This window comes from Chroicocephalus ridibundus, chromosome 5, assembly GCF_963924245.1.
Source record: "Chroicocephalus ridibundus chromosome 5, bChrRid1.1, whole genome shotgun sequence".
NCBI classification, from domain to species: Eukaryota; Metazoa; Chordata; class Aves; order Charadriiformes; family Laridae; genus Chroicocephalus; species Chroicocephalus ridibundus.
Window position 1 is genome coordinate 78,205,757 of NC_086288.1, and position 20,858 is coordinate 78,226,614.

The 20,858-nt window shown below is 45.9% G+C and overlaps 2 protein-coding genes across 4 annotated transcripts in view; one reads left to right on the top strand and one right to left on the bottom strand.

Moving 5' to 3' along the window:
- Positions 1-1,703: 1,703 nt before the first annotated feature.
- Positions 1,704-7,248, bottom strand: CDKN2AIP (CDKN2A interacting protein). Its single transcript, XM_063336613.1, has 3 exons — positions 6,978-7,248; positions 6,744-6,874; positions 1,704-5,480 (listed from the first exon to the last, which is right to left on the bottom strand). The coding sequence occupies exons 1-3, from the start codon at positions 7,202-7,204 to the stop codon at positions 3,793-3,795; spliced, it is 2,046 nt and encodes a 681-aa protein (XP_063192683.1). The 5' UTR covers positions 7,205-7,248; the 3' UTR covers positions 1,704-3,792.
- Positions 7,249-7,343: 95 nt separating this feature from the next.
- The window catches only part of LOC134515932 (claudin-22-like), a 56,716-nt gene continuing 43,201 nt past the window's right edge, over positions 7,344-20,858 (top strand). For 2 of the 3 annotated variants that reach the window (XR_010071172.1, XR_010071173.1), the window contains exons 1-3: positions 7,344-7,480; positions 11,163-11,275; positions 11,918-11,980. The gene's annotated coding sequence lies outside the window, so the exon portion shown is untranslated. Of the gene's footprint in view, positions 7,481-11,162; positions 11,276-11,917; positions 11,981-12,115; positions 12,449-20,858 lie in introns of those variants that run through there. The other variant, XR_010071174.1, reaches the window with a different exon arrangement.

Genomic DNA, 20,858 nt, shown 5'->3' on the forward strand with positions numbered 1-20,858 from the left:
TCTGTGCAGAGCTGCTCCCTGCTTTGCTCCCTGCACTCCTCTGGGGTCTGACATGGCTGGAAATGTGCCGCCATGTGGGGATTGCTGGAAGAATGAGACCCCACCTGCAGTGCTGCTCTGGGTCCCCAACATAAGGAGAACATGGACCTGTTGGAGCAGGTCCAGTGGAGGCCATGGAGATGCTGGGAGGGCTGGAGCCCCTCTGCTGTGAGGACAGGCTGAGAGAGTTGGGGGGGTTCAGCCTAGAGAAGAGAAGGCTCCGGGGAGACCTTCCAGCCCCTTCCAGTCCCTAAAGGGGCTCCAGGAAAGCTGGGGAGGGACTCTGGATCAGGGAGGGGAGCCGTAGGACGAGGGGGAAGGGTTTTAAACTGGAAGAGGGGAGATTTAGATGAGATCTGAGGAAAAAATTCTCTGCTGTGAGGGTGGTGAGCCCCTGGCCCAGGTTGCCCAGAGAAGCTGTGGCTGCCCCATCCCTGGAGGGGTTCAAGGCCAGGCTGGACGGGGCTTGGAGCAACCTGGTCTGGTGGGAGGTGTCCCTGCCCAGGGCAGGGGGGTGGAACTGGATGGTCTTTAAGGTCCCCTCCACCCCAAACCATTCTGTGATAGTGATGAACGAGCGGCAAGTGATGCCCGGCAAAAGGGGATGGCCTGAGAGTGAGCCCCGTTCTGTTGGTGCGCCGGGCGCACTACCTGCGTGTCTGTTGGCCGTGACGAGGGCCCGCCCCGCGCTCACCCGCTCAGCCCGGGGGCCTCTCGGCGGGAGGATGCGTGAGGCGGCGGCGGGCGGGGCGCGGCCGCGCCCGGCACTCTCTGCCGGCGGTCCGGGGACTTTCCCCTAGGCGGGCGCGGGGCCCATGAGGAACACAACGTCCTCCGTGCGTGGCCTAGAGAGCAGGTCTTCAGAACATCCCACCCAACAGGTCACCCACCGCCTTAATATATGAGCCGCCAGCCAGGATGTCCTTCCACTCAGAGCGAGGGTTAACTGCTGCTCCGGCTCTCGCCCTGCCGATCCCGTAGACGGTGCACAGAGAGCGCGGCCCGCTCGGCGGAACCCCGCTCTCCCGGGAGCCCGTGGTACCGGCCCCGCCGAACGCGCCCCGCCGCGGCGCCTCACGGGGAAGATATTATGCAAATGAGACGTCTTAGCCCCGCCCCCCGGAGGCCGCCCTGCGCTCCAGCGCCGCCTCGCGGGCAGCGCCCCGCCTCGCTCCCCTGGGGGCTGGAAAACAGCAGCTTTTACCCATATCCACCCAAATCGGGGTGCGCCAGCGGCAACCCGCGGGGCAGCGGCCCGAGAGGAACCAGCCATAGCCACCTAACCTGCTCCAGCAGCCCTCCGAGGAAGCAGGAGCCATCTTTACCGACTGCTGAAAAGGCAGGGTCAGTTTTGTTTCGGTGGGTCAGGTCCGTTTGTCTCCCCGAGACAACTCCGTTCTAGTTGGTCCTCGTCAGCAAGGTCAGACAATTAACCAGCATCCCCATCACTAGTGACCAGGACGGTGCCTGGGAGGGAGACTCAGCGGTTTTACAGCTGGCAGGACCACACACATGCTCCTTGCCACAGCCAATTCTCTGAAATCCCTCCTTCCTTCCTTCCAGCATAATGAAATGTTAATAAATTCTCATTCAAATAACACTTATTTACTCACACGTTGGAAGCTGTTTGTCGGGCCGCAGAATGTGAAATGAAAGTAACACACTTCAACTTCCAGTTTCTATTAAGAGTAGCTACAGACTCGTCTTTTAATGAATCACAACCAAACATCAAAGAGGAATAACATTCAAAAATTTTTTTAAAAAAAGTAAGCTTAAGTCAGGACTTTTAAAAAAAGGCATCTAGCCCCTTGGCCTTTTAACGCCATTACCTTCACGCCCCAGGGATGTCAGTAAATAACCGAGAGCTTCACCGCACAGCCGGGAAACACAGGTTTGCACATCGCAACCTCTGGAGATGCCCAAAGCAACAGCTGAGAAAGCCAAACATTAGAGGCCACGGGGATGCAACCCCAGCCCCACAAAAAACAGCCATCCCAGGCCTCCGCTTGCACTGGGCGAGTGGGTGAAAACATCTTACGCGTCCCGAATGACCACCACATCTCCCACCGACGGCAGACACTGCTCTGCGCTGGCAGCACGCTGTGCCAGACACCGTTTCCCCACATCAGCAGATGCTCCGGAGACACCAAGGGGAAACTCCTGAGAAATCCAAAGCGGAGCGAAGGGCGACCAAGGGCACAGGAGCCAGATGGAGGAAGGTCTCAACTGGCCACATCGGGAAGCATGAGCGCCTGGCAGGCTTCAGGTGCTACGGACCGGACAGACGGCGCTGTTACAAATCACATAGGGGACAGCATGACAACGCCGCACTGGTTCAGTCCCAAAATCTAGAACTGGAAGTCTTTAAGTGGACACACACACTACCGCGATCCCAGGAATTCCTGTTCACGCCTGTGGGACTCGATCCACAGATCTGCCAGTCACATGTAAGGTCTCCATTAAATGATGCTAACTACTGTAATTGGACAAGATTAATTCAAAACAGCACTGAAGACGTTATGTTTTTACAATTACATGTCATTAACCAATATATCAAAACATGCAGTTTGTGCAGGTATTTCAGTAACATTGAAAATAAAAGGTAATTTCCCACTTTCTTCGCTTCAAACCATTCTGTACATGGTGTAAAAACGTAGCAAAGGGCGGGCTCGATTACTGTGAGCGCTTTACAATTCACTTGCCTTCTCTAGGAGCAGCATCTTCCTTTTACTTATCTCAGTAAGCGTTACCAAAGTAGAAATCAGTATTCTATAGGTTCGCTCTATCCGTTTTACAGTATTTCAGCTGCACATCCAAAGAAAACAAACTCATCCTTGTGGGATTACACCTCGAAGCCACTCAAAGTAAAGCTTTTCTTAAGGTGTTGCAAAGTTATTGAAATGGCTGGAATATTGAATAGCCTGAACCAAAGTACTACAAAAGCACATCCCAGAAGTTTTTATTGTTTTAGTAGCAGTTAAAATATGCTTAGTAGAGAAATCCGTGTTTATTTGGAAAAAGTGTAAATGATATTTCACAATATAAGTTAAATCTGCTTACAGTTTTGGTGGCTGAAGCAGCTGCGACTTGACTGCTAATTGGTAATTTACCAGTATCACGTTAAACGGGATCTAACCTGCTAGTACACTGCTAAATGGGATCTAACCTGCTAGTATAATGTTAAATGGGATCAGGGTGTCACTTCTATTGCAAATGTTACGAAAACATCCCATAAAAATAGTCAACCAACTATTTTCTCTCCTAGTATGAGCAACAGTGAACATTATGAGCAACAGGCCTGAAACAGATGACTCAAACTTTTTTTGATTGAAATTTTTAAACGACTTTCAATCTTTCAAGTATTATGGTCCCTATATACATACTTCTATGTGTCTAAAAAAGACATGGTAGACAATTGAGCACACTGCCATCAAATCGTAAGAATTACAAAATTGTCAGGTTTCAAACAGCAAATTGTACCTTAATCGTTTAATTAAAAATAGAAGAATTAGGTAGACTATTTTGCAAATAAAACAGCACACTAGTGTGCTATATATTAAGGCATACCTTTAAATGCGCACTTGTCATCCCTAACAAGTTTTATACAATTGCTACCAAGTGAAAGGACTATCATTGTCTTGCAAAACTGAGAAAGAAATACAAAATATCTGGAAGCCTACGTTTTTAAAGTACAAAATTAACCTTCAGTCCTCATCTTGAAATACTATATACGGTACAAACAGCGATTCTCCCCTACAAGATCTCACGAGGATTTCTTAAAGCTGGAGGTAAATTCGAAGGTTTTGATTCTTCATCCAGAAGTACCAAATCTTCAATTTCTCTGCCTTTGTATTTTCTTTTACATATCTTCACAATTACTTTCTTCTTGAGGAATAATTTCAAAGCTTCTCTGGAAGCAACCGCTTTGGCATTTTCCATACTTTTACCACAGCCAGTACCCAAGTAGACAGACTTGCACCTCAGTTCACAAACTATATTTTCTAGAGAGCTCTTATTTTGAGGCAAGTCTGCAAGTTCCTTCAGGGGAACAAAAGCAACATCTAACGTAGCTTTTACAGACTGAATCGACGAGTTTAGAAGTTCTGCGTGATTTACGTTTGGACTGAAGCCTCCGACAGCAACCAGTTTCCAGGCTACAGCTTTGTACAGTCTGTTGAAAAAAGGTTGTCTCTCTTTTGCATCTTCGCTGGTTAACGGCTTGCACAAAGCCCTCGCAGGGCTTTCGCCTGGCTGCGAGCCACTCTTGGAGGCAAGCTGTGGTGAACCTGCCTGTGTGCCACCCTTGGAGGCCAGCAAAGAAGCACCTGCCTGAGCTCCACCCCGGGTGGCCAGTGACGAAGGACCTTGCTGAGCGCCACTCCGAGCGGCCAGCAGCGAAGCAGCCACCTGAGCGCTGCTCTTGGAAGTCAGGAGCGAGGATCCCTGCTGAGCACCACTCCGAGCGGCCAGCAGCGAGGCAGCTACCTCGGCGCTGCTCTTGGAGGCCAGGAGCGAGGAGCCTGCCTTCGCGGTGCCCTTGGAGGCCAGCAGCAGCGAGGTGCCCGCCTGAGAGCCGCTCTTGGGGGCCAGCAGCAGCGAGGCAGCTGCCTGAGCACCACTCTTGGGGGCCAGCAGCAGCGAGGTGGCCGCCTGAGCACCACTCTTGGGGGCCAATGCTGGGGCACTCGCTTGGTTTTTGGAAGACAGCAATGTAGCACTTGTTTGTGGGGTGCTCTTGGTGGTCGGTGGCACCGCTGCTGCCTGCGGGGTGCTCTTGGTGGTCGGTGGCACCGCTGCTGCCACCACCTCTGTCTGCGGGGTGCTCTTGGTGGTTGGTGGCGCTGCCTCTGCCACTGCCTCTGTCTGTGGCGTGCTCTTGGCAGCTGCCCCCCCTGCCTCTGTCTGTGGCGTGCTCTTGGCAGTTGGTGGCACCGCACCTGCCACCACCTCTGCCTGCAGGGTGCTCTTGGCAGCTGGTGGCACTGCCGCTGCCACTGCCTCTGCTTGCAGGGTGCTCTTGGCAGCCGGTGGCACTGCCACTGCCACCGCCTCTGCCTGCGGGGCACTCTTGGCAGCCGATGGCACTGCGCTTACTGTAGTTTTCTTTTCAGGTGATGCCACATTTTCACACTTGCTTTCCTTAGGTGGATTCTCTCCTGACTCTTTTTTAGGTGAAGATGGCTTTTGCTCAGCAGTATGTTCAGCATTAGTAGGTTTTCCTTCTGTTTCTATGTCTGATGCTGTGACCATTTCTTGATTTGAACTCACAGTTGACGGGGAGCTTTCTGGATTTTTGCTAGTGTCTTTTTCCTGCTTTTTTGGCAATGTGCTCTCTGTTTCCTTCGGGGCTTCTGCCTTGGTTGTTTTCACATCCTTTCCAGTATCCTTAGAATCTCTGCTTTTCTCAACAGCTCGCTTCTTGGGGGGCTCCTCTAGCCCTTCTGCAAAACAAGTAAAGTGTGTTATCCTCTTTAATTTCTGCGCTATGAAATATCCATCTAGAGACAATTTATCTATTTTCTAAAATCTTCTAGCAATAATCTCTGTGAATTTAAATTGTATATATTAGGAATACACCTTGCACTGTAATTGCAAGTATTAACCTACTACTTCGGAACATTTTACTGTTTTTTGACAAAAAACTAAAAATACTCAGGTGCAAGATTTGGGTTGGCACCCACGGGCAAGTATGTATTTGTATTCTTGAAGTCCAAACCAAAAATAACCAAAGTACTTTAAACAGTGTCCTGGTTTCAGTTGGGATAGAGTTAGTTTTCTTCCTAGCAGTTGGTTGCTGTGTTTTGAATTTAGTATGAGAAGAATGTTGATAACACATACTGTTTCAGTTGTTGCTAAGTAATATTTATATTAAGTCAAAGACTTTTTCAGCTTCCCATAGAAGCAGAAAGGGAGCACAGACAGGACAAGCAGGCCAAAGGAATATTCCATACCATGGTGTCATGCTCAATATGTAAATGGGGGTTGGCCAGGGCAGGGATCTGTGATTGCAGCTTGGGACAAGCTGGGCAACTGATCATTGAGTGGTGCAAACAATTTGTGTTGCATCACTTTATTTTGCATATTCTTTTATCATTAGTATTATTTTTCTATTCCGTTACTATCCTATTAAACTGTCTTTATCTTAACCCACAAGGTTTTTTTTTTTTCCTGCTTTTTCTCCCTCTTCTCCCTACTGGGGGGTAGGTAGGGGGTGTGGGAACAGCTGCACGGTCATAGTTGCTGGCTGGGGTTAAACCACAACAAATAGACTATCTGACCTAAAAAAAGTGTATTTTGTCTACTACTATCTTAAAAACATCTTTACAATACCACTTCAAGAATTTCTTTTAACAAATTATCACAAAACAACAACACCTGACTAGTACTATAGGCAAGATAAGAAGGTTACTTTTAAGCTGGAATGCAACACTCTACATCGCATTAGAAAAAATAATCAGCTTAAAGTGCACCAGTTGTAGAAATCCAAAACAAGAGCTCGGCATTATTAACGCAACACTTATGCATTACATCTATTTTACAGGTATTATATGAGGGGAAAGCATCAGAGAGAGGGGAAACGATTAACGAGGAGTTTAAAAAGTAAATTATTTTGACTACTTTCTAAGCCCGAGGTAAACAGAGAACATTAAGAAACACGCATTTTCTAGACTCCTATGTTATTGTCACAGCTATGATCTGCTAACCATTGCTACTTGATATGCCTCTTTTCTTCACCTTGGCAACCAGTTCATCTCTCGTGGTGCGGACGGGCGCGCCGGTCACTTGGATACCTTCGGCCATTTCCAGCGCCTTCTCCATCACCTGCGGCGGGTACCTGCAGGGGCGACAAGGGGACAGGAGGGGAGGGGAGGGTCAGGCGGCCCCGCCGTGCCCACCACCCCCTCCCCGGGGGTTCCCGCCGCCCGTCCCGCACTCACCGGCAGCCCAGGAAGACGTGGTTGGCCCACACCATGGAGAGGGAGACCAGGCGCTGGAGCTGGGGGCTGCCCGCCGCCGGCCGCTCCCCGACGTTGCGCAGCAGGAACTCCCGCCGGTGCCGCCAGTGGTGCTCGGGCTCACAGGCCCCGCGCAGACCCTCCGCCCACGACACCTCCTCCGCCGTCCGACCCACCAACTCGGCCTCGGCCGCCTTCGCCGCCGCCATGGCCGCTCCCCTCCTCCGCCCCTTCCCACAAACGGAAGCGACAACGAGGCTCCTTCCGGCGGCGCGCGATGACATCACCACCGGCGCATGCGCAGCGCCACGCCCCGACACCGCCACGCCACGCCCCGCCCCGCGCGCGCGGCCTGTGGTGGTTCCTCAGCCTTTTCCCTCAGGAATTCGAGGAGCGGAGGTGGGAGGAGCGGGAAGGGTCATCCGCCGTCCTGCCAGCCTGGGAAACTACGGGTCTGCTCGCAGAGTCCTTACGGCCTCGCTGAGGTCAGAGCTGGTGGCATCAGTGCCTGGTTTTACCCCTCCCTGGTGTGCGATAAGGGAGGGCAGAGGCGAGGATCGGGTTGTCATAGCGTTTCGGAGGACATGTTGGGAAATGAGGGGTGCAAAGTGTGGGGGCTGCTGGCCAGGGAGGGTCCAGGTAATTGCTCTTCATGTTGCAAAAGTTTACCCCAGAATTGTATTGAAAACTGGTTGCAGAATTCTGTTTGAAACAGCAATAAGCACACTGAAAATATCCCAAGCTTCAGTTTGCCAACACCGCAGAATAATTTAGTTTGGAAAAGACCTTTAAGATCATCAAGTCCAACTGTTAACCCAGCACTACCAAAACCACCACTAAACTGTGTCCCTCAGCACCATGTCTACACGTCTTTTAAATACCTCCAGGGATAGGCAGCCTGTTCCAATGCTTAGTAACCCTTTCAGTGAGGGATTTTTTCCTAATATCCAATCTAAACCTCCCCTGGTGCCAATTGAGGCCGTTCCCGCTTGTCCTATCACCTGTTCCTTGGGAGAAGAGACCGACCCCCCTGGCTACCCCCTCCTTTCAGGGAGCTGCAGAGAGCGAGAAGGTCTCCCCTCAGCCTCCTCTTCTCCAGGCTGAACACCCCCAGCTCCCTCAGCCGCTCCTCACCAGACTTGTGCTCCAGACCCCTCACCAGCTCCGTTGCCCTTCTCTGGACACGCTCCAGCACCTCAAGACGGCATTTGCTGAATCAGAGGAGAGCTTTGGATTCCAAAGGGCTGTCCCAGGAGAGTTGTACTGGTTTTTTTCCCTCTGAATTAGAAGTCAGTCCTTGCTTAAGTTTTCAATTTTTAACACCTACATGTCATCATGAAGTGGACTACAAGACAGATTGCATTTAAGGAGGGAGTGTTTCTCCTTAAGTGACTTTATTTAGGCCAGGCTGGACGGGGCTTTGAGCAACCTGGTCTAGTGGGAGGTGTCCCTGCCCAGGGCAGAGGGGTTGGAACTAGAGGATCTTTAAGGTGCCTTCCAACCCAAACCATTCTGATTTCATGGAAATTGTTGTGTAGTGGTTTAACTCATAGTACCTCCATGGTGCAAAACTAAGTGATTAAGGAAACTTAGCCAGAAAAAATAGTCCCACACACTTTTGCTCTTTATCCACTGTTAGAGTGGAAGTGCTTTCACTTTCACTTTCTTGGTTATCCCACACAATGTTATCTCACGCATTGGCAAGAATAATTCAGTGACAGAGAGCGAGTGAGCAGTACTGAGTGGGATGGCACCTGACAAGCTCACTATTGTGTTGTATTTGCATGCAGAGGAAGGAAAGGGCAGGAAGTTTGTATACTCTGCTGTGGGTGTCTTGGAGCAGTTGGTTTGTTTAGAAACGCTGTCAGAAGGTTTAGAAACGCTGTCAGAAGGTTTAGAAACAGCCCTGTGGTCACCACTGGTCAAGTGTTACCTGTCTGGTTCCAGGTGTTAGTTCTATCAGCCCAACATGTGGTTATCTGATAATGTAGCCTGAAATAGATGAAGGGCATGATCTGTCGCACTAGGGTTTCCACCTAGAAATGATCTGGGTCTGTCTCCTAGACCTCCGAGTCTGTGATACCACGATTCTTGACTTCATGGTCAATGTAGATCCTAGAAGGGAACAGTGAATGGAATCCCTGGCACACATAGGTTTGCCTTTGCACTCGAGCTGAGATCGTCCATGCTACCAGCCTGTTTGTTCACACTCTTCAATGAACCAGTTCTCTTTCTAACACGGCCAGCTGGGACTTGTCCCAGGCTTGAGATCTGCCCCTCAGGGACAGCAGAAATTCAGTCAGGCCTGCGTAGCTGTACCAGGATTACCTGTACTCTTGCAAAGGTAGCAGAGTAGACAGCACAGCCTTGAATACCCTGTCCTCCTCCGCAACCATCTGAGCTGCCGAGTGAAGTGACTAAGGACTAGTCCATGTTGAGCTGGTTATATACTAGTTAAGAGTAGAAGCTGGTGAGGGTTAGAATCCAGCGGGTGATAGGGGCAATTCTGTACACTCAGAGGGATCCCCAGAAGTCATATTCCAAAGTTGCTGAGCGAATGACAGCTCCTGATGCCAAACATCAGTGTTAAGGCTCCACATCTCAGAGTTTTGTGTCTGCTCTTGGTCACCCCACATGTATATGATTATATGGACTCACCTGCGATTCCTGGACTCCTCCAAAAGCATCGTTCTAGGGAGTGTTGGAGACTCAGCACAGCTACAAAGCTTAATACATTATCTGGTCTTAGAGTGGCTCAAGGACTGATTAGAACAACTTTTTCTTGCCCAATTCTGGAGGACAAATGAAAACCTCTTTGCCCATTGACTGTATGTGTGAACACAAACATAGGTGACAGCTGGAGAAAAGTCAGAGGACAGTCCTGCACGCTTCTGGAATGGCTCGCAACAGTTTTTCGCTGTAATGAGCAACTCCCATGGTCTTGTACCTTTCTGGCACCTTATGTTGTTTATTTTGGGTTCATTTTCTTTAATGCTCCTTCTGCATCAACGTAGCCTTGTTATCGGTACAAAGATGAGTTAAACGAAAATTGAGCCTTTTGTCTTCCCTACCTGTTCTTTTCCAGACATATTCTTTCTACTTTATTACTGTGTGCTTGAATCATACTGGAAACAGGCAAGATCCCAGCCGTGGAGCGTGGGATGTCACGCACGAGCATGCACAAATGTAGGGGTATACCCGCAGTGCTCTCTGAGCACTAGAGACATACTGTGCCCCGGGTTGATTAAACAAGTGAGTGTAGTAGAAAAGAGAGGAATACACTGCTGTTAATTTTAAAAAAGGAAACAAGTAACATTTTCATTCTCACCAGGAAAGGCAATTTTGAAGTTAAACACCTCATTGATGGTGCTAATACTGTGCATTTAATTTTCAACATTGGAAGAAAAGAGGTAGTTTTGTTCACACTAGGGGAGGAACTTGTAAATACCACACTGATAGTAGTGTTGTTAGAGTCATTTGGGGTTTGATAGTATTGTCTTTTGGCAAGATATAACTAAAATCTCAAGGTGAATCATACCAATGTCTATAATCACAGTATTGCACCTGCACTTCCTGTATAATAAAGTTTATTTCTGCCTTTGTAAACCAGTGAATTATTATTTCTTCAAAGTCAAGTCCCGCTGAAACACAGGGCAGTAGCCCCATTGAGTTCAATTATGTTCTGTGCAGTTAAGGTTAATATATAGTGACACTCCTTACTCAGCTTAATATGAGAAGCATGCCCTTAACATCACAGCAATGCAAAGATAAAGCTCGGAGTTATTGCCACAGGAAGGCAGTAACAGTGGGATCTTACTGGCCTGGCACAATAAATCCTCTGAGCACCATCTGTAGGCTGGTCCCTGCCATAAGTAGTAAGTACACACTTGAGAGCCCTGGCGTCTTGAAGAAGGATGGGGAAGGGACGTTTTGCTGGTTCCTGAGATAACGTATGTGTTCTGCTGGAGCGGATCGTTGAAGGTCTTCTAGCCAGGCAGGGGACAGCACTTCCAGGGAGATGTGTCGTGCCAAGGTAGCCAGTCGTTACTGTTCACTAAACGAATCCTTGGAATAAAAGAAAATACTTGCTAAAAGAGCACCAATGACTATGTAGGCTTGTCAATGGAAGGGAAGTTAGAGCGAATCTGTGTTTTTATTTCACCACAGTTACGCAACTGTTACGCTACTGTAAGCAGCTCTGGATTACAGAACCATCCACTCTTCTGAGATTTCTCAACTGAGGAAAATGGATTGTGTAATTGCAGTGGATAAAACTAAAGGTAAAAATGAAGAGCTTAATTCATAATAATTTTCCTTTGCACACGTGTGATGTTATTACTAGCTTAAATACTATTTTGCATTTAGTAATAGGCTATACTTGAAATATATAACAATGCCTACAATAGGGTTGTCAGTTGTTTTCCTTTAAATGAGTTTGTTAAGCTTTAACTACAGCTAAAGGTAGCATACCACTTGCTAAACGTCCATGAGTTGGCGTGAAATTTTCCATACTGAGGATGGAAATTTAGGATGACTTTACTGATACCAGATATGATCTAAGAACAAAGGCAGGAAAAAAAGGGCTTTGTCTAGGATAAAATATTGTGGAGATCGTATCTTTGAAGTGCTTACATGCCTTTATGCTCTAGAGCAGACTTGGAATTTGTCATGAAAAACTGAATTGGGGGGGAGGTGTCTGATCTTCTGACTACACTTAGCATAATTTGTAAGCCTTTGAAGAAATGAATTTTCCACATTCCTGACTTAGCAAGAGCCCCCACTATCCTTCCTACTGCTGCAGTCAAGTCTACCCCAGTTGTGGCTGCAGGGCCAAAAAGAGTCCTCTCTTTGCCACTATGGACTGGGGTGGGTCTCTGGACTGGGAGTGCTCCCAAAAAGTTGCTGTTTTGTCATCTTCACAGGTGCTTGAGCGCATCTGATGGGAATGGTGAGGGGACAAGGACCTGACTGAGGCAAGAGAAACAGTAAGTACGGAGGCAGGGGATATGGTGAGACTGAAACTACTAGGGGGTTGAAAAGCTTAACATGAGAGTAATAGGGATAGGATGGTGGGATTAGGTCAGCAAGGAAATTAAATTCTCAAGGAGGAATGAAGGAGAACAAGTTCGAGGCAAGCGGACAAGTACATATAGATGAGGAATCGGAGGGGGACTGTATGCCAGGAGCCTAGGACTAAGAGAAATGAGAGAGGACAGATGTGGAAGCCAGTGAGGAAACCAGAAGAATGAGAGCACGTCGGTAGAGCAGACAAAATCAAACAGATTCAAGTCTTGACTCTGAGCAAAGGGACAAGCTGTGATGGGAAGGGGAGCATTGACAGAGGCACCGCTGGGATTTGAACAGAGGCTTAAAGAAAGGGAAGCTAAAACTCGGAGAGCACAGAGACATTAGCATTTCAATGTTTTTTTCCACTGCAGTAGACATCTGCTAGGGTAAGTAAGACCAAAAAAATATTCTGCCGTTCTAATTTAGTATGAGATATTTTCTTGTCTTTTCTGTGTGCTATAAAGGAACAAAAGAGGTAGAAATCCATTTGTTTGCAGAAATCCATCCTGCAAGCCACCTTTAAAGAGTTTTTATGTAGGAAGCCTTAGGCCTTTGGCAGACAGCTCTACTCTAGAGTTGGAAAAAGCAAGAAAACAGCCTTAGGAATCTTAATGCAAATATTGGCATGTGTTCATTGTAATTCAAGAGGATTCAGGAAAAGCACTAAAAGGGCAAGGAGGTCTTACCTGAAAAAAGAATCTATTATGAGGCTATAACATACTGAACTTTTATTTGTGTGTGTGCACATATACGTATACACACACATATATGTCTACATACACACGCATATGTAATACAATATAGATATGTGTGAATATCTTTTAAAAATACCTGTATTATTGAGAGTGTAAGCACCTATAAATCTAGATGCCCCTGCTCCTTCAGTTAAACTACTCATGCCTTGGAGGAGAGGAAAAATTACACCTAATATTTTATTGGCTTGGGTTGTGGATAGGTGCATTACACAAATGGATGCTATTAAATCTTTATACCATGCTGTACCAGTATGAATTTTGTATGTGCTACATATTTTGCAGACACAAATAACTATTTTAAAAATGATATAAGGAGCTTTCCTGAGACTCCAGGCAACAATGTCAGATCTAATTTGAATTATTGCTATTGAAAATCATAGTTCTGTTTTTCATTATTGTTATACCAATATCCCTGACAACCTGCAATTTACCTGGTCTGAACAGCACCTCCTGAAAATATAGAGCTGTTTTGTGGGCTGTGGTATTTTTGTATTTCCTCCTTGTGCATAGGCCTGATATTTCACATTAATTCCACTGGATGGCACTGAAGGAGACAAGATTGCATGGAAATACCTCCAGAAGTTGAATTTAACTCCAAAAAGTGAGAGTGGCTTACTTTTTCATTCCATTACTGAAATAGACAAATGTGGACTCATTTTCCAATTCTGATGTAACAATTTGTCACCGAAACCAGCTCTTAAACACTCCTAGCTGTAGTTCTAGGTTTTGACAGTAGCAAAATTACAGTGGAGGCAGAGTCAAGGCTCCTGAATCTGAATACCCCTTCTCCCCTCAAAAAGGTAAAGATGCAGCTAAAGATGCTAAAAGATGTGGCTTTGGCCCATTCTGGGTTCTTATGTGAAGGTTGGCAAAACATCTGAAGAATTTTTGGTCCCTGTCCTCCCTGTCGATGCTGTCGATACTGGCCACTTCCACCATTATGAGCAAGCGCAAGTATGTCAGCTTTTAAGCTCATGTGAAAAAACGACATAGGAATTCATTCAGAATTAAAAGCTTCCACCTGTTGAGGAAATGTATAGTGTTTCAGAGAACCTCCCGACTTGAAACTCCATCTGCAATCCCCACACAAGGACCCCTGTTTTTTCCTGGGCAGGGACTTTGTGATCCTGCCTGGAAAGCACACAATTGCTCTCTGTCAATCAGACCTATAACCTGGGAGTCATCTTTGACTCCACTCTCTTTTTTGACCTGTTTATCTTGATGTATATGAATTTTGTTTCCTTTTCTTCTCTAAAGTCTCCTCTTATCTCTCTCCACATCACAGATATGCTTTTTTAGGCTTTTGTTATCTCTCATCCTGCTTATGACAGCGTTTTTTTCCTACGCCTGACCTGACCTGTCAAAAAGGTCCCTTGCACTTATCTCCCTGGCCTATTTCTGTGGCTCCTTTTTGTACTTACCTCTTTAGTATATCTCCATAGATTTCCCTGTCTCCGCAAGCCCTCTAGCCCTCCGAGAGTGCAGTTTGACAATTTTTTTTGGCAGCAGTGCTGGCCTAAGACAGCCTCTGCTCCCAGCCATTCGCTCCTGTCTCTTTGATGTGCCCGCTAGTTTGCTGGCACCGTGGTTTCGTTCAGCTGTGTGGTAAACCAGATTAGGAACCTGATTTGGCTGAAAAGCAGCATGGGGAAAGGAGGAGAGGCACCTTTTTCAACCAGCTTATTTCTCTGATCTGGTCTATCGGGCAGCACTTCTGCTGGTGCAACGGAGGGGTTGGGCCTGGGGCAGGGGCGAGTGGTGAGAGACGCAGAGCAGCAATGGCTTATGCTGGTTCTTGAAGCTCTGTTGGTAGCTGTTGAGCCGTGACCTGATTTTGACGATAGAGCTAAGCCAGGCAACAGCTAGCTGCTGCTGAAAGGGTTCTGCTGCACCTCCTTCATCATGGGTTGGTTCCTTGCACCTCCCTTGTGCCAGCGCTGGTGCTTATCTCACCCCAGTGCGCCAGTGGTGGGAGCTAACCCAGCACAGAAGCCTTCACTTCTTCTCATAAGGGTTTTCCCGGGTGTTCTGTCGAGTGCCCGTGGAGTCCACCTGCCCAGCAGCTCAGCTGCGTTCTCAATTGCACCACAACACTTCACAACTTTGCGTTTTCCTGTCATCTGCTCTCCTCTTCTCTCTCAGCCTCCATATCTACTCCATCTGCTTTTCTCATAGCTGTGTTAATGATGTCCTTTTGGTCACCCTCACCATACGGAATACCCTCCCTGAAGCAGTCTCTGCATCCTTCAGATCTCTCAAGATTTCTTCTCCCGTGACACATATGGTAAACTGCCAGCTGATAATGCCCACTTTAGTTGCTTGCAGGAATTTTGGATTTCATTACTACACTTAATGTGTCCATGTGTTAGCTTAAAATGGGCATACTCTATCAGTTTATTTAAGAGGCAAAGAGGGATTAAACTGCCAGAGAATCTTTTTTTGGAAAACAAAAATTCCCAAAGCTGTGCCCTGAAGGAGATGTACTTCCCTAAGGTCATATATAAATACCAGCGGCTGATTTTCTGTTGCTTCACGCCTTGGATCATCACTCATGCTTGTGCAAATGGACATAGCATTGCTACTAAGCAGTTTACACTAACATCTTACAGAATTGTAAATTAGTGCCCCAGGGACAAGATAGCAGAGAGTCAGCGCTTACATGAGCAGATGAGCATAGAGACTTAGGGATTTCTTTTCACCTGGTTGTTTTCAGCGTTTGGGTTCTTTTAGACACATGTAGAAGCATATCCTAAACATATTTTATCCCAGTATTTTGGTATGCTAAGCTTTTTTTTTTTTCTTCCTATTCAGTTAAATAGAAAATGTATGGAAAACCAGCAGTGGTTGAAGCTTCAGACTGCCTTGGAAGCAATAAAATAAAATTATCTGTGTTTGCTATTTAAAAAAACCCAAACATGACAGAGGGCAGTTCTACACCATGCAACAGAGCGCAGGACTTAGCAGAGCATGTATGCACATTGAGTTGCTTGCAGAGTGGGAAGCAGCAGCTGTAGACTTGCATATGCGTTTTGCTGCACCCAAAGTACTTAACCCTGTTGGTAGGTGGTGCTAATTAGGTTGGACATGGTGCTAATTAGGTTAGATACAACACTGTGGTCATGCGAATACGCAATGCCTGTGACTCCGGCTCAGACCTGGCTGGAGGATTCTGCAGGTAGAGCTGTATCAAGCCATATGCGTGCACCCAGAGAGAGAAGTTGTTTGCCTGTGGCCTCTTGTTCATGACCCTGTAGGGTTTAGCTGCAGTAACAGATGCATTTGCCACATACAGGTGTCAGATATGGCTTTGTGCCAGGGATTACCTCCCTCTTGGTAAAAATAGAAGATGCCCTTTTAGGTGTGTATTTCAGGCTGTGAGTTGTTGCTGTGGAATAATGGTCATCCAACGTAGCTGCTGCTTAAAACTGTTCTGTTTTACTTAATTACGACAGTGAGTACTGACAGGAGCAGGAAAGATGGGGATGGGAATTTTTTCAGCCACCACAACTTTATAGAAATTGTGACTCTACTGCAAGGTCATGGAGGCAGACAGCAGTACAGCAAAGAGCAAAGCACAGTCTCCTCCAGTACATTTATCAGGAGACCTACCTTCCCCCTTCAGTGAGACAAAGCAGTGTTTCAGGTTAGAGATACAATCGTGACTGCAGCATAAATTCTGTCTGTGGAACTGGGTGGCGAGAGTATTCCCAAAGCACTGACTGCAGAATTGCTGTCTTCTCAAATAACTGATTAATATATCCATAAACATAACATTCTTTCAAAATAATTTAAAGATTCAGGTTGATGTTTGTATGAAGGCTGGTGCTTATTAGCAAGAAAAAGGTAAACTGAAGAAGCAAAACAAAAGCATTGTTCAAGAGTGTTCAGAATGACCTATGGGATGGAGGGTAATAGAGCATCTTTCTCCTCTTGTATATTTTTTAAAGGATCTCAAGCAGTCATTTTGGCAACTTCTCTCTGTTATTTCATTTCCATTTGACAGACAGATGAGATAGAGATTTTATTGGAATGTAGTGAGCCATGAGTAATTAGCCCATGGCAAGTCAGCGAGGAACTATGCAGCATAATATACTTGGGCATAATGGATTAAGATTTGACACCAGTGAAATTATGAAAATGATGAAAATTAATAGCTTCTTGATATTAGAATGGTTGTTCCTGGTGTTTTGTAAATTGTTTAATGTCACAGGGAGGGATCTGGTTCCCTGAAGACTTGAGCAATCATTGTAGACTTTATAATGTCATCAACCTTTCTTTTTTTTATCCAAGGTATGACAACGATAGTGAGCACGTGATAGCAGGAACGTGCATTTTAAAAAATAATATCGCTAAGCAAAAGGCACACAGAGAGCAGGTAGTAAAGAAAATGAAGTTGGGTGATTTTTCTTTTTTTTTTCCGATCCTTTTTGATGCTATCTTCAATTAGGCTTTTTTCCACTGTGTCTGCCAGGAAAATTTATGCATGCACAGCTAGATATCTCTGACTTTTAAAGTCATGGCACTTAGCAAAATGCTTTTAAAAAGAGATACACAAAAGCCAACATTATCCATGAAAATTATGTAAATATTTATATATTTATAGGCTGTATATGTTTGATTTCTGGTTTTTGGTTTTGTTGTGGTTTGTTTTTTTTTTAATTTAAAAAATCCATCTGCTGCTAGCAGATTATAAATATTTAGATCAAATTTGTGCCTGGGATAGAAGGGCACTATTTCTTCCAGGAGGGACGTTATAAAGGTGGCTCTACCACCTTCCCTGGTTAGTTGTTCTAGTGTCTAGTTAACCCCGCTGCTAAGAAATTGCATCTTATTTCAATCTTGAATTTGTCTAACTCCAGTTTCCAGTCACTAGATCTTGTTATGTTTCTGTCTACAAGACTGAAAAGCCCCCCCTACTATCAAATATCTTTTCCATATGTATATATCTGTGCACAGTGATCAGTCACCACTCTTCTCTGATAGGTGTAATAGATTTCTTAAACCTTATACCCTAGAGATTGTTTTTCAACCTCTGGATCATTTTTGCTGCCCTCTTTCTGAATTTTTTCTAGGGTTTACATATCCTTCTTGAATCACAGGCACTGGGGTTTTTTCCTGATGTTGTGTGTAGAGCAAGGTTGCATCCTAATAGTTATTTCCTTTTTTATACAGCCGATAAATCGTTATTATATATTACAGCTGACATCTGCCGGATACATTGCATGTATCAATAGATGGGCAGATACAGTCCCTAGAGCCGTGGAGGTGTGTGTTCATATTACTCTAATGTGTGCTGTGAATTAAAGGAACAATGCCACATCTTCTGTCATATTATGTCCCTTTTTGCTACCTACATGATCCATAAATCCTACTAATACATATAAATTGTAATCCCACATTTTCTAAATGAAGAGGGAAAGGCTACGTTGTAAAGGGTGAACTTTGTCCTTCCCATAGAAGAGGTCCTACATTAGGAGAAGCAGATGAACTATTCTATTGCTGTGCTCTGAGTAGAAGAAATAAGGGAGGAATAAGAAGCACTGAGAGAGCACAGCGGCAGTCTTCTGAGAAAGTTCTGAGCCGCTGCTTTCCTGGGCAGCAGGAGAGTGGAAATAGCACCCGGTTAGGGGTTTTCCCTGAGAAGTGCTGAAATTTAACAGAGCTGGCTGGCTTAAGGCTGGACACGTGAAAAACTGGTAAGAGAAACATTGGCATTAATAGCTTGTGCAGGTTTAAAATACACTCATTAGACTAGTTCATTTACCACATGTACAAAAACTCCTGTGAGTACTGGTGTATGGCTTTTAATTCCTGTGGTAGGGAATTATAAAATCGCAGAAATGTTGTTTGGGAGGGACATCTGGAAGTCCTCTAGTCCAGCCCTGTGCTTGAAGCAGGCTATCACCAACACTCGCTCAAGAATGGACCTCCTTGGATCATCTGAAAATGTTATCCACAGCTCCTCCAACTCCTTATCTACTACACCGCTCCACTTTTTCTTGTTCTGCCATCATGCAGGCAGATGAACTCTAAGATGAGCTCAATCAGGGAACACCCCTGGCTGAAAACAATGATGCTTTTTTTTTGCTCCAGACTTCTTGAATTTAATTAGATCCTTGATCCTGTCCGTCACAAGGCTGCATGACTATGGGTGCTGGCACACGGATGGTACAGGAGCAGATAGGAGCATTCAAAGGGAACTGCTTATGCAGCACAGCTTTGCAGTGCAACCACACAGCTCTAGCAGTTTGCCAGTGCAAAGAAGTGAGGTCATTCTACTTCTCCCCCTCCTCCTCGGCTATGCATTTCCACTTTTCTGGTGGCCATGGCAAGCTGAACTAGAGGAAAACAAACCTCACCATAAAAAATGAGTAGTTATTGAGTAGCAGTGCCAATTGGGGCTGACTCGTATGGAACTGTTTCCTTCAGTGGCAGCTAGCCATTTGGTTGGCTTTGCTGCAATGAGAAATTTCATCTCTGGAGTGCAGTTCCATAGCACTTCATCCTTATCTAAGTCAGAGCAACCATGGTCCCTCCTGGTAGTTGTGCAGCTGAGCAGCAGGTTGGTCCAGAGAGCTTTGCAGCCAAGAACTAAGCTTGCCAAAAAAAGGGCTGCTCATTCTCAACTGGTTTCAGGGAGTTGATGTGCCTGAAAATGAGTCACTATTTTATACAGCAAGTTTTCAGCCAAACTTGCGACCTGATCTGATGCAGCGTGCTGGTACATGTGGTGAGAAGGGAGAAAGGCTGGATCGTGAGTCTGTGTCCGCAGACACTGACTATGTCCATGATTTCACTTGTTCTTTTCCTGAAGCACATTATTGATGTGACTTTTTGTCTTCACAGTAGGTCTTAGGATTATTTTAAGATGTTGAAAGAAGCCTGTTGTGTATGGAGGCATGCGGAGTCAATATTCTGTGGATTGTTCTGGACTCGGTGATTATTGAATGACAGCTTGTGTTTGCAGAGACTGACGCAGTGACCCAGATGGTCTCTTCCAGTCTTATGTTTTTAGCAGCATCCTTCCTAAGAGCACCCTACTGATAAAACTGTTGAGAACTAATTTTTCTTTATCCTGTATTTAGCCACTTTCTGATTTGTTGCAATTGCTACTATTCCATCCTTCACTACTATATTTCCTTAACAGCAGAGTGAGAGAGAGCTTTTGCTCTTAGCTGTGCTAAAGATTTTCCCCAAATACAGCCATTAGAGACCAGCTGCAAACAAAACAGCGCAGGCATTTGATTTTTTCCCAACGATGTTACATTTTGAGCTCCTGTCTGCAGTAATTAATTAGCATCATTGCTGAGCTGACTCCCTGCGGGACTGCATGATCATTAGTGCCAAAGCCAGGAAGGGAGCAGGAACTCCCAAACCCCTGAGTAGGCTACTGCAGCAACTGTTGGCATCGATAGAGCATTTCAAGAACATTTCAAGTGACACTGGTGGAAAAGACTCACTTTCTCATCTGTATGAGGGGCTTGCCCAGACTCAGTTAGGCTGCTGGCTGGGATCAGGCAAATCTACTTCCTGGGCAAGATTTTGTCAAAGGCTATCGAAAGCCCGAAGGGTTGCTCTCAGCTAGTTCATCTTCATTTTGCTGATACGCAGAGAGAATTATAGAGGACTTGAGAGACACCAGGGTACAAATCAATGATGATGTACATACAGTACTGGGGCTGCTGTGCCAAAAGCTAGCCCAGAACCAAAAATCTGTCGGCTACAAATCAAACTTAAGTCCAGTAGAGACACAGCTGAATCCAAACAGGCCAAAATGAAAGTGCTGGCATGAAATTAAACAACTTCCTTCAGGTGCAGAAAAACGGCAGACACTGAGAGTATTTACAAGTTGCTTTTATGAAATATTTTTTGCAGGCTTAGGATGCAGTGTAATATAGTTTAATCTCTTCTCTCATCCCCCATGCCTGTTTCAGAAGAGAACAAGAAATTTAATCCAAACAAAGGATTAAGAAATTTCAATAACTGGACTATTGCCATTATCCAGACAATGGGCCAGCTCTTTAAATGCTTGTTCTTGATT

Excerpts from the sequence above, each read along its gene's own strand:
- CDKN2AIP (XM_063336613.1), bottom strand. The coding sequence starts at position 7,204 with ATGGCGGCGGCGAAGGCGGCCGAGGCCGAGTTGGTGGGTCGGACGGCG. Across the intron at positions 6,875-6,977 it reads CACGTCTTCCTGGGCTGCCG|GTACCCGCCGCAGGTGATGG; the intron begins GTGAGTGCGGGA and ends TCGCCCCTGCAG. Across the intron at positions 5,481-6,743 it reads AGGCATATCAAGTAGCAATG|AAGGGCTAGAGGAGCCCCCC; the intron begins GTTAGCAGATCA and ends CTTGTTTTGCAG.